This window comes from Phocoena phocoena, chromosome 6 (assembly GCF_963924675.1).
Source record: "Phocoena phocoena chromosome 6, mPhoPho1.1, whole genome shotgun sequence".
Classification (NCBI taxonomy): Eukaryota; Metazoa; Chordata; class Mammalia; order Artiodactyla; family Phocoenidae; genus Phocoena; species Phocoena phocoena.
The window spans coordinates 81,391,121-81,407,703 of NC_089224.1; the positions used below are offsets into that span (position 1 = coordinate 81,391,121).

The following is a 16,583-nucleotide window of genomic DNA, read 5'->3' on the forward strand; positions in this document are numbered from 1 at the left end:
TTAAAAAGAAGAAAAAAAAATTACCATAGATAAAGTTTTAACCCTCTCTTCCCACCCGCCCCCCAGTTTCTTCCCCATCTCTCCCACTGCCACGCCTTCTACCTGAGAGGCAGCAAACCAGCACCCACAACATCAGGTAGGTAGGTAATATAACGAAAGGAGGAAGATGGACCAATTTTCGTGAGGCACGTGGCCATTTTGGGTCATCTTTTACTTTTCCACTCTTGAAAGAGATGTGGACATAAGAAAGAAATTTTTCACTTACCACTTTACCTTCCAAGAAGAAAAGCAACAACAGAGCCAGCGATAAATGTTAACTGTTTCTTGGCCTCTGTGTCAGAGACAGGAGGGAGTGGTGGGGACTGAGGCAAATGGGAGAGTTTGTACTTGACTAAAGGGCACTTGCTGTTCCACTCCACCAATTGTTGCCCAGTATTGCCACGTCATCTAATTTTTCAAGAGAGGCTGGAGGGCTTCCCTGGTGGCACAGTGGTTGAGAATCCACCTGCCAACTCAGGGGTCTTGGGTTTGAACCCTGGCCCAGGAAGATCCCACGTGCCGCAGAGCAACTAAGCCCGTGTGCCACAACTATTGAGCCTGCGCTCTAGAGCCCGCGAGCCACAACTACTGAGCCTCGTACCACAACTACTGAAGCCCGTGCGCCTAGAGCCTGTATTCTGCAACAAGAGAAGCCACCGCAATGAGAAGCCCGCACACTGCAGCAAAGAGTAGCCCCCGCTCACCGCAACTAGAGGAAGCCCGTGCACAGCAACGAAGACCCAATGCAGCCAAAAATAAATAAATAAAATAATTTATTTTTAAAAATTTTAAAGAGAGAGCCTGGAAATCTGAATTTTTATGTGCAAGTTTCCTATTTGAAAATGTTGGCAGCTCATTCAAATATACAGACAAAACCAAGTTTTGGCGTTTGATTGGACTATAGGTCTCCCAGTTTCCAATTCTGACTCTGTTCACATGACAGATTTTTAGATAGATAGATAGATAGATAGGTAGGTAGGTAGATAGATGAAAAGTACCTAGCCCAGTGCCTGGCACATAATAGGTGTTTAATAAATGTTTGTTGAACCTGAATATATGATTTGCCCACTAGAATCTAGGGTTCTTGCAATTTAGAGCCACACTGTAGCACCACAGGTACAGTTGTGCAAGTTTTGCACTGCACAACTCCAGCAACCACTGTTCACATAAAGCAGAGAACATATAATGCCCTTGGAGTTGTGCCAGTGTACAACTTGCACAACCAGATGCAGCTGCCCTGACAGAGTCTCCCCATAATGCAGTGTCTGTTCAGTGGAATGAAAGTGAACAATTATGCCCTGTGGTGATAAAACTGATTGTCATAATCTGTTTCTAAGATAGAGTTCAAGGCTTTATTCTGAGGTTTCAAGCTAAAGGAGATCTTGACCATTTTACAGAAAGGAAATTCAAAGTCAGAGAGCACCAGTGCCCTGTTTGTGGCCTCAAAGCCCTGGGATGAGAACCCAGGCTGTCAGTTAGAATGCAGTTTAGCTGTAAGTAATAGAGATTCAAAATAACATGATGTAAGCAGTGGTTTATTCATCTCATAAAAGTCCAGAGGTGGACAGTCTAGGGCAGGTAGGGAGCTTAGCTCCCCAAACATCCCAGAGTCCCAGGTTCCATGCAGCTCACGTCCTTGCCATCACTAAGGTGTAGCCCCCATCCTCATGATCCAAGGTGGTGGCCAGGATAGCTGCATTCCAGGCATTAGAAGAAAAGGGGTGGGGTGGAGAAAAGGAGAAAAGCCATTTTTCAAGTACCTTTTAAGGAAAGTTACTGGAAGTTGCCACTGGACAGTTCTCATACCATGACCCAACCTAGCTGCAAGGGAGCCTGGGAAAAGTAGTCCTTAAATCTAAGTGGCCATGTGCTCAGCTAAGGGTGGAGTGCTTTTATTACTGGAGAAGGGGAGATATGATATTGGTGACAATTTGAAGTCTGTCACTATGGGTTTGCCAGTCTGATGGCCTGATGTTCTGCTCTGCCAAAAGTTCTGAGGAGGAGTGAGAGGAGTTGCTAGGAATTTAAATCCAGATCCCCAAAGGAAACATTACAAAGGTCTTACTCTCTAGCTTGGCGTTTTCCAAAATCTCCATCAGTAAACTCTGGTCCCATGGTGGGCACCTGCACTCTAGCACCCTTCATAATGCATCCCCTTCCCCAGACCTGCTTGGGGCAGCAGCTGGGTGCCCAGCAAACAGCTCAGGGCAGCAGGTGTGATGCTGACTTGAAGGGTGTCCAAGAAATACCATCTTTTCCCTGCTGGAGCATCAGTGCTGTGTGATTCTGGACAATTCAGAACACATTAGCGCTCACTGCTTGGTGCTGGAGATTCAGAGATGACTAGGATACGTCCCAGCTGGCCTTTGAGGGGCATTCAGTCTCCCTGGGGAGAGGGATACCGCATAAATGTGCTCCAAGACAAATTAGAAGGAACATTATATAAGAATTGGCAAGATGCCTCAGGGTGTTTGGAAAGAGAATCACCAGATCAGTGCCGGGAGCACAGCAAAGGCTGGACAGGGTGCCCAAGGGAAGGGCTTTGAAGGGTGTATGCAGGGAGGGGAGGAGGGATGGAATTCCAGGCACAGAGCACAGCCTGAGCAATGCCCTGGCAGGGTGAGGGTGTGGGGCACGGCTGCGGAATGCGGAGCAGCCTGGAGTGGCTGGAACATGGAATACTTAAAGATGAGAAGATCGGGAGGCTGGAGTAGGTTGAGGTCAAATCATGAAAAGCTCTCCATGTCTGGCTGATGAATTTAGTCATGATTCTGTGGGTTAGCAGAGGTGCTGAGCATTTGTGCGTGTGTTGGGGAGTGACCCTGTCAGATGCGCCAGTTGGTGCGGTCCGTCTGGCTGATAGAAGGGGAAGGGAGTGCAGATGGAGAGGCCAGAGGCAGGGAGGCCAGCCTGAGGCTACTCTGATGGTCCCAGCAAGAGACAGCACAGCTTGAACTAGGCCGGTTCCCCTCGGATGGAGACGTTTCCAAACCCTGCAGCCTCAGACTCCTTCCCCTGGCGAGCCACACCCCCTCATCCTGCCAAGCCTCTGTCTCCGCGGTGCTATCCCCCGGTAACATCCCTCTCCTCTCTTCTCTTACCCCGGCTGTCCTGCCTAGTGCCCTGGGACTCACTCAGCTCAGGAGCCACCGCCTCCAGGAAGCCCGGGTAGAGTAAGCTGCTCACACTTGGGCATGTCTCCCTCTCTTGGGCCCCTGTGGAGCGCAATCACTCATTCATTGTCTCAGGGTGCCCCGCACAGCAGGGAACGTGGAACATTTTCCTTGTACAGGAGGCAGAAAAGGAGGATTAGGAGAATGCCGGGAAGGGAAGGTTTGGCCTCACCTTGTGCCATGAACAGCAGAGAGACACAAAGTGTGCTGTCGTGAGCAATAGGTTCCACCACAAACAACTACTGGGCTTGGGCTACGAGGGTGCCTTTGGATGTCAGCACGAATACCCTGTAAAGCTGTCCGGGGGATGTGCTAGCTCCTGGGCTTCACCAGTCCTGCAGCAGGGGCATGGTGGCTGAGGCAAAGGCCTGGCTCTTTCTGGAGAGAACAGGAAGAGAGGAGGAGGTCCAGAGTGCGTTGGGCGGGTGGATGGGTGGAGAAAGGGGGCTTATTAGAGGTCTGGACCCGCTTGTCCCGTCTGTGACCGAAGCACGAGTGCTGTGCTCTCAGGCTAGGTTCTGCCATATGTGACAAGAAAGCTCTGCTGAAGCCCCACTGAGTGACCTCTAGTGGGATCTGGAAGCTGCTGGTGAACAGGGCAGAGGCGGGGTGCTCTGTCTCCTGACGGGCCCTGAGGCACTGGGGGCCACGCTTTACACTAGGGGAATCAGATCTGAAAGATAATTGGAAAATAAAAGTCCTCAAGGCCACTTGAAAAAAAGCATTTGGGTCAAATACCTTGTAAAAGGTAACTGGATGGCTGACTGGCCTGTTTAATGTTCAGGCTGCTGCTGTGGTGGACGGGGGGAAAGGGCGGGCGTCTGGGGCAGGCTGAGGTTGTTTGAAGCAGGAGGGAGAGAGAAATTTCTCAGTGGGAATTCTGAGAAATCTACCTCCTGGGCTTCACTCTTACCCAGGACAGTAACTCCATGCCTCCGTGCCTCAGTTTCTCCACCTGTAAACGGAGACCAGTGTGATAAAGAGGTGCGCTCCGGAGAGCGCTCTGGTTCTCACACGGGGCCACATCTGGTTTCCAGGATCCGTTCTTAGAGGAAGGCAGCCGGGTGGGATGGAAAGCTTTCTGGGGCTTGGAACTCAGGAGCCCAGGCTCTCGGTCCACGTGTGACCTCAGGCAAGGCCCTTGCCCTCCCCAGCCCTCGCTGCCAATACCCGATAAAGAGCGCGGTCCACCCTCTTCCAGGGGGCTGTGTATGGTTCAGTCACAGAACAGAAACCCAGGACTCCTGGAGCCCAGCCCAAGGGGGGGGACACATTGTACATTCCCTTGTTCTTAGACATAGTTGATTTATGGGCGAAAAGTGATAAAATTCCTTGTTTTTTGTCATTGTGAAGAACCAGGTTAAAGGACGTTGTATATATGCTAAGCCACTAGTCTGAAGACAATCATACTGATCCTTGAGAAGCCAATTATGTGCAGTGTCACCTATATATCAGCTCAGGCTTCCTCGCTGTGTGGCTAACAAGCTGTGTGACTTTGGGCAAGTGACTTCAGTTTCCCTTGCCTCAGTTTCCCCAACTGAAAATGAAAGAATTGGCCCAGAGGCTGTCTCAGGGCTTTACAGCTCTGAGCTGCCAGGAGTCTATGATCCTTTTAATACATTGTATGTGTATGTGTGTGTGTGTGTGTATGTGTTGCTTGTGTGTGTGCTTCTACCCCAGCCCGCAGTAGTTCTAGCCAGGACGGAGTCGCTCATAGCCCCAGCTATCTATAATTAGATAATTATAGTGATAATTGTGCAGTGGCCTTTACTTCACCTGTTTGCAGGGTGTTAGAGCTCCTAACAACGCAGTTGAGGATTTGTCAGTTTTCATTGTCCTGTGGGCAGCTGGACTCCAGAGCTCGGGTGAGAAAATTAGGCTAAGATGTTAACCTGTCAGGCTGCACATCCGAGTTTTAATTTTACAACGTTAAAGGGAAGTCACCATTTAAAAAACCACAAGTAGGGAACTACAGGAAGAGATTGCCTAGTTTTTCCCTCTGTGATTATTTCCAAGAACATATTAAACTTTTGATTCGTTTTTTTTGTTTTTTTTTGCTGTACGCGGGCCTCTCACCGCTGTGGCCTCTCCCGTTGCGGAGCACAGGCTCCGGACGCGCAGGCTCAACAGCCATGGCTCACGGGCCCAGCCGCTCCGCGGCACGTGGGATCTTCCCGGACCGGGGCACGAACCCATGTCCCCTGCATCGGCAGGCGGACTCTCCACCACTGCGCCACCAGGGAAGCCCTTTTGATTCGTTTTTAATTTTTTTTTTTTTTAAAACCTCTAAATTAAAAACCCATGTATACAACCTCTTTCTTCCTCTGGCCCAGAGCCTGAAAGGAGCAAGACATTCAGTGATCATGTGTGGAATAAATGAATGAGTATCTTGACTTTCTCTACCTGGAAGTTTAGTCTGATAGGAACCTCAGATCAGAGGTGGCAAAGTGGCAGCCCATGGGCTGGGACTGGCCTGCATCTGTGTTTTATTTGGTCTGAACATTGTTCTTAAAATATTTGGATCATGTGTCAATATTTAAAAATCAAGAGCTTTCACCTAAAGTTGAGCAGATCTAAGAACACCACCCACGTTCTTACACGGCAGTAATTAGCTCCAATGTGCCACAGTCCTCCCCACTCCCAAGCGCATAACAGCTATAATTTTATATTTAGGCTAAGATCAGAGAGTGTCTAGAAATTCTTCCTCCTTAAAACTAACACTAACTTTCCTGTCAGGCTATAATAAGGAGATCGCCCAAGCATTAGTCACTGCCCTCCTCACACAAGTAAATTTCCAATTGTAAGTAATATATATTGTACCAAATATATTGTACCAAAGCTGTCTCCTAAAGCAAATCTCACCCGTAACCCACCGGTCTTTGGAGTGAAGATGTCCATGTGATGTGTGTGTGTAAATACAGATTCCCCTCATGCAGAAGCGATATATGTCTTGGAGGAGCAGACTGATGCTTTGAGCTAAATATAAAGAAAGCACGTGCCCAGCAAATTTACCCTGTGCAGACATTAAGATTAGGAGAATGAGACTTAAGTGCCTTAAAGTTTAGATCGTTCCAATTACCAGCAGGCATCATGGACGTATACGACCTTTACAGGAATGTAGAGGCTAGTTATTGACTATTCTTTGCTATTTAGTAAAGTGGACCCCACTTTAGGATCTTGATTAACCTTAAAAACTAAAACAATACATTGTTTTCCACACGTGCTGTAATTGAGACTTTTCTCTCATTTTACTCTGCTTCCCCCACTTACCTTCTGTCTCCTCAGTTATTCCAAATTAGAGAGCCCTTGGTGGGGTCCTGGTCTTACCACACTGCCTGGACACATAATAGTCACTCCATGGATGTTTGTTGGACGAATAAGAAATGAAGGAATGAAAGATACATTTCTACACTTACATGTTCAACAAATACTGTCCTGGTCGAAGGTGACACCAAAATGGTTGTGGGAACTCTTTCCTCACCAACTGGTTAGGCTGGGTCTGAGAGTCAGTTTCAGGTTCTAATAGTCATCCAAGGCAGCATTTTTTTATACATTTAACTGCTCCATGATGAATTTACATAATATGGCACCTTGCTCTGTAAAACAAGACACCATATTAAATCTGGCTAGCTCTAGCCTGCCCAATCTCAGCATCATTTTTGGCCACTGACACACAAAGAGCCTGTGTTCTCAGCATTCCATGGGCATTTAATTTATTGCATTGGCCATTTTTGTAATTTTCCCCTCACTAACATAGTCCATTTTTTAAAAATTTATTTATTTTAAATTTATTTATTTTTGGCTGCATTGGGTCTTCGTTGCTGCTCGCGGGCATTCTCTAGTTGCGGCGAGCAGGGGCCACTCTTCATTGTGGTACGCGGGCTTCTCATTGTGGTGGCCTCTCTTGTTGAAGAGCACGGGCTCTAGGCGCACGGGCCTCAGCAGTTGCAGCATGTGGGCTCAGTAGTTGTGGCTCGCAGGCTCAGTAGTTGTGGCACATGGGCTCAGTTGCTCCGCGGCATGTGGGATCTTCCTGGACCAGGGCTTGAACCCGTGTCCCCTGCATTGGCAGGCAGACTCCCAACCACTGCACCACCAGGGAAGCCCCATAGTCCATTTTTAATAATGCCTTTTTTGAGATGTGAAATTCATAAAATTCACCCGTTTAAAGTATATAATTCAGTGTTTCTTAGTATATTCACAGAGTTATATGACAATCACCATAGTCAATTTTAGAACATTTTCATCACCTCAAAAAGAAACCTGTTCCCATTAGCTGTCACTCCACATTTCTCACCTTCCTCCTCAGCTCTAGGCAACCGTTAATCTACTTTCTGTCTCTACAGATCTGACTGTTCTCTGGACATATCATATAAATGGAATCAGACACTATGTAGTCCTTTGTGACTGGCTTCTTTCACTTAGCATGATGTTTTCAAGGTTTCATCTATGATGTAGCACGCACCAGTACTTCTTTTTGTTGCCAAATAGTATTCTGTTGTATGGATATACCACACTTTATTTATCCATTTGTCACTTGATAGACATTTGAGTTGTTTCCACGTTTGGGCTATTATGACTATAAACGTTCATGTATAAGTTTTTGTGTCAACATATTCTTTTATTTCTCTTGGGTATATACCTAGGAGTGGAATTGCTGTGTCATATGATAACCCTTAATCTTTTGAGAAACTGCCAGACTGTTTTCCAAAGGGGCTGTACCATTTTACATTCCCATCAGCAGTGTATGAGTATTTCAATGTCTCCACATTCTCACCAACACTTGTTTTTACTCGTCTTTTTTATTATAGCCATCCTAATGGGTGTGAAGTAGTATCTCACCCTGGGTTTAATTTGTGTTTCCTTGATGGTTAATGATGTTGAGCAGCTTTTCATGTGCTTACTGGCCATTTTTATATCTTCTTTGGAGAAATGTCTATTCAGATCCATTGCCCATTTTTATATTCTGTTGTTTGTCTTATATATTTTGAGTTTAGGAGATCTTTAAGTATTCTGCATACTCGATCCTTCTCAGATATATGATTTGCAAAAACTTTCTCCCAAACTGTGGGTTGTCTTTTTACTTCACAGTTTCCTTTGAAGCACAAACATTTTCAAGTTTGATGAAGTCCAATTTATTAATTTTTTTCTTTTGTTGCTTATTGTTTTCGTATCATATCTAAGAAACCATTGCTTAATCCAGGTCACAGAGATTTATGCCTATGTTTTCTTCCAAAAGTTTTATAGTTTTAGCTCTTACATTTAGGTCTTTGATTTATTTTGAGTTAATTCTTGTATATCATGTGAGTTCATATGCTGTTTTTGAAAACAAGTTAAAATGATAAATAATCATGAGTTTAAAAAATATACAACTGTCTGGTTTTAATTGAAAATCACGTTATAGTTCACTAGACGCACCATTTGATAGAATGAAAATAAACTCCTAATGAGGCTGATACTCTCAGTATTTACTTTAAAAATCCAATAAGCTAAGAATTGTTAGAAAAGGCCTTACATGTTTTTGTTTTTTAAAAGTCAACTGCTTTCAATAAAGATAAATGAAACTATATTTTAACATGACATCTAAGTAATATTTTTAAAATACATTAAAAACATCTTCACTCCCCTATTAGAATGATATGGGCTTCAGTTTTAACACTGAAATGGTTCTCAATCGGGGCGATTTTGCACCCCTACCAGGGATATCTGGCGATATTTGGAGACATTTTGGCTGTCACAACTTAGGAGGGGGGTGGTGCTACCAGCATCCATTAGACAGAGGACAGAGATGCTGCTAACCAGCCAAGAATGCATAGAACAAGCCACATGACAAGGAATCATCCAGCCCCAAATACCTCTTGTGCTGACATTGAAAACCCTACTTTCCCCGCCCCCAGTTTTATTGAGATATAATTGGCATACAGCACGGTAGAAGTTTAAGGTGTACAGCATAAAGACTTGACTTACATACATCATGAAATGATTACCAGTTTAGTGACCATCCATTATCTCATGTATATACAAAAAAAGAAAAAGAAAAAAATGTGAAAAGCCCTACTTTGAATCAGTGGCCTCTATCAGATATATTCAAAACGAGATGTGAGTTTGCAAACCCTTTTCCCCTCAGTTACAACATCATGGGTTTCTCCCATCACAATACTGAGCCTTTCGGAAGTCGGAATGTGCCCCAGCACCTCACTGCCATCAAAATCCTTTATGGTGACAAAATCTCTCAGGTCTTCCCTGTGGGGATCATTGGGAAAACACTTGCTTCCCATGCTTAATTCATTTTATATTTGTATGTGTTCCTTTTTCGAATTTTAAGATATATTGGGATAACACATACCCTGTCCAACATATTTGGGTAAGCAACCTCCTGGTATAAGGTGTTTTATCTGATTTTAGAACAGCAACAATAGTCAATGATCATTTATGTGCTCACTGTATCAGACACCGTGCTAAGCACTCTTCTGCACTATCTCATTTACTTTTCTCAACAATTCTGAGAGAGTGGCTGTTATTATTCACATTTTACAGCCAGAGAAACGGAGAAACGGTGAGATCTGCCCAAGATCGTGTTGCTGGAGACATCATTACTCCAAGTCAGGGCTCAAGCCTGGTGTGGGGTAACTGTGACATGCTGGCGTGTCACAAAGAATTTGATTACTTATTATGGGTAATCACAGATGGACATTTGCCGACATTTAGGCTGTGCCGTCACTCAACTGGGCTACGGTAGATGTACTTTCACTGAATGGACACACACCAGTAGCCACAGGAAATCCTGTCTCACCTGGGACATACCCGTGGAAATGTGGCTCATCTGTGGACCATCAGCCATCCTTCATATCACGGTGGACAGTGTCTGAGGACTGCTGCTTAAGGAAAACTAGGGTATCTGTGGCACCACGTATGTTCTTGATACTCATCCACAAATCAGTCACGGCTTGATTTTCTACCTATTGGCCGTCCTCTCATAATGTGCTCCAACTCCCAAATGTCCCTCTTGACTCGTGGCCTAAATGCATTTGCACATACACCAGCCCCACTCTCTGAGCCCCTGTGTGTACCGATCAGTGTGCTAGGCCCTGCTCACCTCAGCTCTCCCGGAGTTGGGCTCACACTCCAGTCTCCTGATCTTGCACCCACCACTCTTAGTGGAACAGCACAGTGGTAAACTATCTTGTAAAAAGAACAAAAAACAAAAAAAACTCATACTGCAGTCAAACAGTAGCATTTCCCTCCCAGGCTTTGTCCTTCTATGTCCCAGGCACAGAGCTCTTTTCTTATAGCTGATAGTATTTCCCTCTCAGAGGGGGCTTTTAGGAAAGGATTTGAAGTGTGAGTGAGTGAGTGAAGATATGCATTTTGCTGGTACAAAGATTGGAGACGGAACGGCTCTCCAATTTAGCCATTTTGGGGGTGCAGCAAGAAGTGAGGTGAGATTCTGCTCACATCAGCCTTCCCCATATCCTCCTGACCTCCCCGAATGAGAGGGAGTGGGGAGAGAGCAATGATCTAACTAGAAGATTGCCCTCTTCCCCCAAATCTGAAGAAGGACCCTGGTTTTGGTTCTAGATTGGGGCAAGTCTTTCTTTGCTCTTGGCCTCAGTTGCCTCTTGAAGGGAGCATGTGTACACTTGATGATCTCTAAGCATCCTGGCAACCGTAAACTTCTTTGAATCTCTACGATACTGAGTTAAAGTGAAGTCCATGTGATTCAAATCCACCCTGATTAGGAATCCGCCTTAGTAGTGAGCCCACACCTAGAAGCCTGTCCATGTTTGAAGAAGAGAACACAGTGATTGGTTGATGCTATCTTTCTTGAGAGACCCATCTCCACGGGCAACGTTCAAAATATTTAACAGCCAGCATGCATGAGCACGACAGTCAGGAGGGTAGAAAGCAGCTGGTAGGGCCAACCAGGGCTGCAGCCTGAGAGCATGCCTGGCCCTTCCTGCAGTCCTGCCCAGCTTTCTCTGCTTGTTTTTTGGGTCTGCCTCTTCCTGCCTGATTCTGCATCCAGGGCCCTAACTCAAACCCCCCGGGCTGCTTCTCTCCCCAACCACTTTCTACACAACGGCTGTAAATACCCTCATGCATCCAAACACCAACTTAATCCTATTTCTCCCTCAGCAGATGCTCTTGGAGCCCTCCGCTGTGCTCAGCCCCTGGTCAGCTGACCCCTCACCCCCTTGCCTTTAAAACAATGTTAGAGGCTGGGAAACAGGTATGGTTAAGAGACCTGAGTGCTAGCCTAGCTCTGCCCCTGTCTGCCAGTGACCTTGGGCAAGCCTCTGCCCCTCCCATGTTGTTAGTTTCCTTACATGTAAATGAGCGACTTAGATTGAGCTCCCCGTTTTTCAGTGATGAGTTTCTGGAGGAATGCGAGTCTTCAGCAGCTGACTGCTCTCTCTCTTTCTCTCTCTCTGTGCACCTGCCCCGCAACTGCCACTGTAGAATGCACTGCTGCCTGCGGGCCTGAGGCAGAAGGATCAGACCACCAAGGCGCCCACGGGCCCCTTTAAAAGGGAGGAGCTCTTGGATCACTTGGAAAAGCAAGCAAAGGAGTTTAAGGACCGAGAAGATCTGGTCCCCTACACAGGGGAGAAGCGAGGTACTGAACAATGTTGCACTTTTGAGTACGTCATTCCCCATGATCATTGAGTGGCAGCTGTATGCCAGGCCCTGTGTTGGGCCAGATGTGACTGGACCTCCTTGCTCTCATCCCTGCCTGGCCCAAAGTCACAAACCCAACTCCCAAAGCATTGGCGCATGGGGTAGATTTAGTGAAGTTTTGGGGTAAACCAGACCCGTAACACTCCCCTAAGTCCCCTTTAACTAGGGTGTCCTGATTATTTTTCATACAAACCTGATACTGTCAAAAGGGAAAGAAGAAACTATTAAAATGTATCAGGACATGAGGCCCAAACAAGACCTGTCCCCTCCAAACCAGGAACAAGAGATATCCTGTCTCTACCCTAATAATCCCTTCTTTTTCCCCAAAGTTCCTCTCTCTGGCAGCTGCAGCTTCCCTTCCTTCATCTGCCCCTCTAAGACTCTCTGCCCCAGACTAAGGCAAGCCATCTAGAAGACTCCGGGGAGCAGAGAGGCACTCCAACTATCCAACCCTTCCAGAACGTCCCCTTCACTCCAAATCATCCTCCTGTCCTCTGGCACCATACTCACCCTTGCTCACTGCCCTGCTGCCCCACAGGCCTCTTTCTCTTCCCCAAACACTCCAAGCTCTTTCCTACCTCAGGACCTTTGCACGTATGCCCTCTGCATGGAATGCTGGTCCTCTGTCCGCCTCCGAGCTGGCTTCAGGGCTGGCTTCTCTCCTCTGTAAGAGGCGTAATGGTTAGAAACATAGCCTGGAGTTGGGTCTACTTTGGCTACAGTCTTGGCACTACCCCTTACTAGGCTGTGTGAACTCAAGTACATTTGTTTGTTTGGCCATGCCACGTGGTTTACAGGATCTTAGTCCCCGACCAGGGATCTAACCTGTGCCCCCTGCAGTGGAAGTGCAGTCGTAACCACTGGACCGCCAGGGAATTCCCTTGAGTACATTTTTAAACCTGCTGTGCCTCCATTTCCTCATCTGTAAAATGGGGTTGATGAATATTACCAGCCTTCTGAGGGAGTTATGAAGATTGAGTTAAGATCTATATAAAGCACTTAAAACAGCACCCGGTGCATCATGAATGCTATGTCAATATTAGCTATTATTTCCCTTTCGGTCTCAACTGTACTGTCTCCTCTTTCAGGAAAGCCTTTCCGGTCTCCACTGTTTAGGACATTCCATCCCTTCAGTTCCCCCTTGGTTATTCTCCATCTCGGGAGCCTGTGTGTGTTCTTCAGAGCAATTCTTATTTTATCATTATGTATTTATTTACACTGGCCTGTAAGCTCCATGAGGCAGGGACTCAGCTGCTTTTGCCTACACAGTTCCCCCAGCACCCAGCACAGGGCCTAGTGTACAGTAGGGCTCAGGAGAGAGGTGTTGAATGAATGAATGAGTTCAAATTAAATATATGCATAATGGATCTTATAGGCTTTTTCCTTCAAATATAAGCTCCATGGGTACAAGTACCACATCTGTCTAGTTCATTGTTATATCTCTATACCTCAAAAACCCTAGCGTGTAGTAGGCACCTAGTAAAATATTTGTTGAATGAAAGCATTAATTCTAGTTAATAAATTACTTGGGTAATTAATTGTCTGTGTTCCACCTCTTCCATTCTCCTCACCCCCAAGAATGTCGGCATGATGGGCCAAGGGTCCCCGTCTTTCTGTGTCCCTGTTGTACTAGCACAGTGCTACCTGATAAATAATGAAATGAAAGAGCAAGCAGGTGTGGGCATTTCAGGGAGGACTTCTAGCCATCCCAGCGCCTGGAATTGAAGCTCAGTCCAGATTTTACTGAAAACTTGGAAGGTCAGGGAAGCCCAGGAGACATCTGGATCACAGAGCTTTGGAAGAATTGTGTGGTCTGAGGCACCCTGGAGCTGGCGGCAGGGGAAGGGGCCCTTGACCGTAAGGGCTGGGGGTGCCTGGCTGAGAGCATAGGCACAAGATGGTTTTAAGCAAGGTACTTGTACCATGAGGAGTGAGTTCTGTGCAGCAGGTGAAGATAATAAAATCTCTGGATTTCATGGGGCCTTAAAACTCCCACTATCCCCAACACACATTTGAAAAATGGGGAAACCAAGGCTGTGAGAGAGTCAGCAGCAGACCTGAGTGGACAGTTGGTGAGTCATTACTAACATCTGTTCCCTTGTGTGCCCATCCCCCTCCCAGGGGAGGAGCTGGAGATGAGATGGGGGATGGGGAAGGGAATCGGGGCGATATATAAACCAGTCCTGCTGCCCCTTCGCAGAGCGCTGACCTGGCCCCAAGCCGGGAACAGCTCACCAGACTCCCAGAGCCTGAGTGCCCTCATGAAAAACCAGACTGACCCAAGGAGGGTCGCTGGAATTTATTCTATTTTCATATTATGACAAGCCTCAAAGGTTTATCATCATCGTCACCACCACCAGCATCGTCGTCATAAAATATTTACATGATGATTGTTGGAGTCCATGTATATTGAATAAGTACAGTCTCAACAGAGAGTGTGGGGAAGGAGACCTTCCAGCTCTGACAGGCAGACGCAGGGCCGTTCAGTCCAGCTCTACTGAGCATTTGCCCCACGCTGGGCCGAGAGCGAGCCTAGGCTGAGGGGAAATAGCATTTCAGGCACTACAAAACCCAGCAGGATGTGGTAAGACCCATAAACTGGTACAAAGTCCTGAGAGATTTGGATTTTCCCTCAGTCTCACTCAAGTGGGAGAATCAGAATAAAGTTCCATGCAGGGTATTTTCATTATACAGATTGTGCTGAAGAAACAAAGTAAGAGAGACTTAAAATGGAAGTTTAGTTTCCTTTCACTTAGTAGAGCTGCAGGGTTAGGCATTCCAGGGCTTGTAAGACATCTTCCTTGGCATTAGGAATCAAGACCCTTTCCAGTTTTTCATTCTGCCATCCTTGTAATATATTCTTGTCCTCATGGTCCATCTAGTTGCTGAGGCTCCAGTCATCACACCCACATTCCAACTAGTAAGATGAAGGAAGGGAAGACATCTGAGTCCCTCTTATAGTGTCTTAAGAGTCACCACCCTCATGGAGGCACCTGCTGCAGGGGCATAATAAACCATAGGTCTTAAATATTTACTGAATGTTCATCCTAGTCACTGCATCAGTCATTTTCAGAGTTCATTTTCCTTTTAGCCATGTTGATTTGCTGTTTTCCAGATGCACCTCTGGTGAAGGTTATGACACATTTTCTCCCAGATGATTTTGCTGACTGTTCTGCTTGTATAGTAATTGATCTTTGCTGTAAACTATTTATTTATTTATTTATTTTATAAATTTATTTGTTTATTTTTTGGCTGCGTTGGGTCATCGTTGCTTCACGCGGGCTTTCTCTAGTTGTGGCGAGCAGGGGCTACTCTTCGTTGTGGTGCACGGGCTTCTCCTTGCGGTGGCTTCTCTTGTTGCGGAGCACGGGCTCTAAGCACGCAGCCTTCAGTAGTTGTGGCACACAGGCTCAGTCGTGTGGCTTGCAGGCTCTACAGCGCAGGCTCAGTAGTTGTGGTGCACAGGCTTAGTTGCTCCGTGGCATGTGAGATCTTCCCGGACCGGGGCTTGAACCCGTGTCCCCTGCCCTGGCAGGCAGATTCTTAACCACTGCACCACCAGGGAAGCCCCTGTAAACAATTTAAATAACAAAACAAAGTAATACTCTCTGCTGAGAGGTAGGCACTGATCCCATTTTAGTGAATATCCTTCTGAACATTGCTCTTCCCACCCCTCCCCACCTCTGGTCCAAGTCACTGTCATCTCTCATGTGGACTTTTGAAGGAGCCTCCTAACCATCTCCTGGCTTCCATCCTGGCCCCACTGCAGGCTATTCTCAATCAGTAGCCAAAATGAGCAGGTTTTTAAAAATTGAAGTAAAATTCACATAACATAACGTTAAGTATTTTCAAGTGAACAATTCAGTGGCATTTAGTACACACACAACGTTGTGCAACTACCATCTCTATCTGGATCCAAAACATTTTCATCACTCCAAAATAAAACCCTGTATCCAATAAGCAGTTACTCTCCATGCCCCTCGCTCCCAGCCCCTGGCAACCACCAATCTGTTTCTATGGATTTACCTATTCTGGATATCTCCTATAAATTAAATCATATAATATGTGACTTTGCGTGTCTGGCTTCTTTCACTTAGAATATTATTTTCGAGACTCATTCATTCCCTTTTATTACTGAATAATATTCCACAGTTTGTCTATTGACAAACATTTTGGTTGTTTCCACTTTTTGGCTGTCGTGATTGGGGTGCTGTGAGTATTCCTATACAAGTATTTGTATGGGTAACTTTTGGGTATATACCTAGGAGTGGAATTGCTGGATCGTATGGTAATTCTGTGTTTAATTTTTTGAAGAACTGCCAAACAGTTTTCCCAAGCAACTGCACCCTTTTACATTCCCATCAGCAATATATGAGGGTTCCAATTTCTCCACATCCTTGCCAACACTTGTTATTTTCCATTTTGGTTTTTGGTTTATGTTATAGCCATTATCATGGTTGTGAAGTGGTATCTCATTGTGGTTTTGATTTGCATTTGTCTAATGACCAATGATGTTGAGCATCTTGTCATGTGCTTGGCCATCTGTACAGTTGACTCTCCATATCTGCAGGTTCCATATCCGCGGATTCAGCCAACTGGGGATCAAAAATATTCAGAAAAATTCCGCACAGTTTAAAAAGGCAAAACTTGAATTTGCCACGCACTGGCAACTATTTACATAGAATTTACATT

General features: G+C 45.9%; 1 protein-coding gene across 1 annotated transcript in view; it reads left to right on the forward strand.

The window, feature by feature from the left end:
• TMOD1 (tropomodulin 1) overlaps positions 1-16,583 on the forward strand; it is a 79,636-nt gene that overhangs the window by 28,495 nt on the left and 34,558 nt on the right. The window contains exon 4 of the mRNA XM_065878549.1: positions 11,673-11,829. Within this exon, the coding sequence (XP_065734621.1) occupies positions 11,673-11,829 (157 nt within the window). The remainder of the gene's footprint in view (positions 1-11,672; positions 11,830-16,583) is intronic.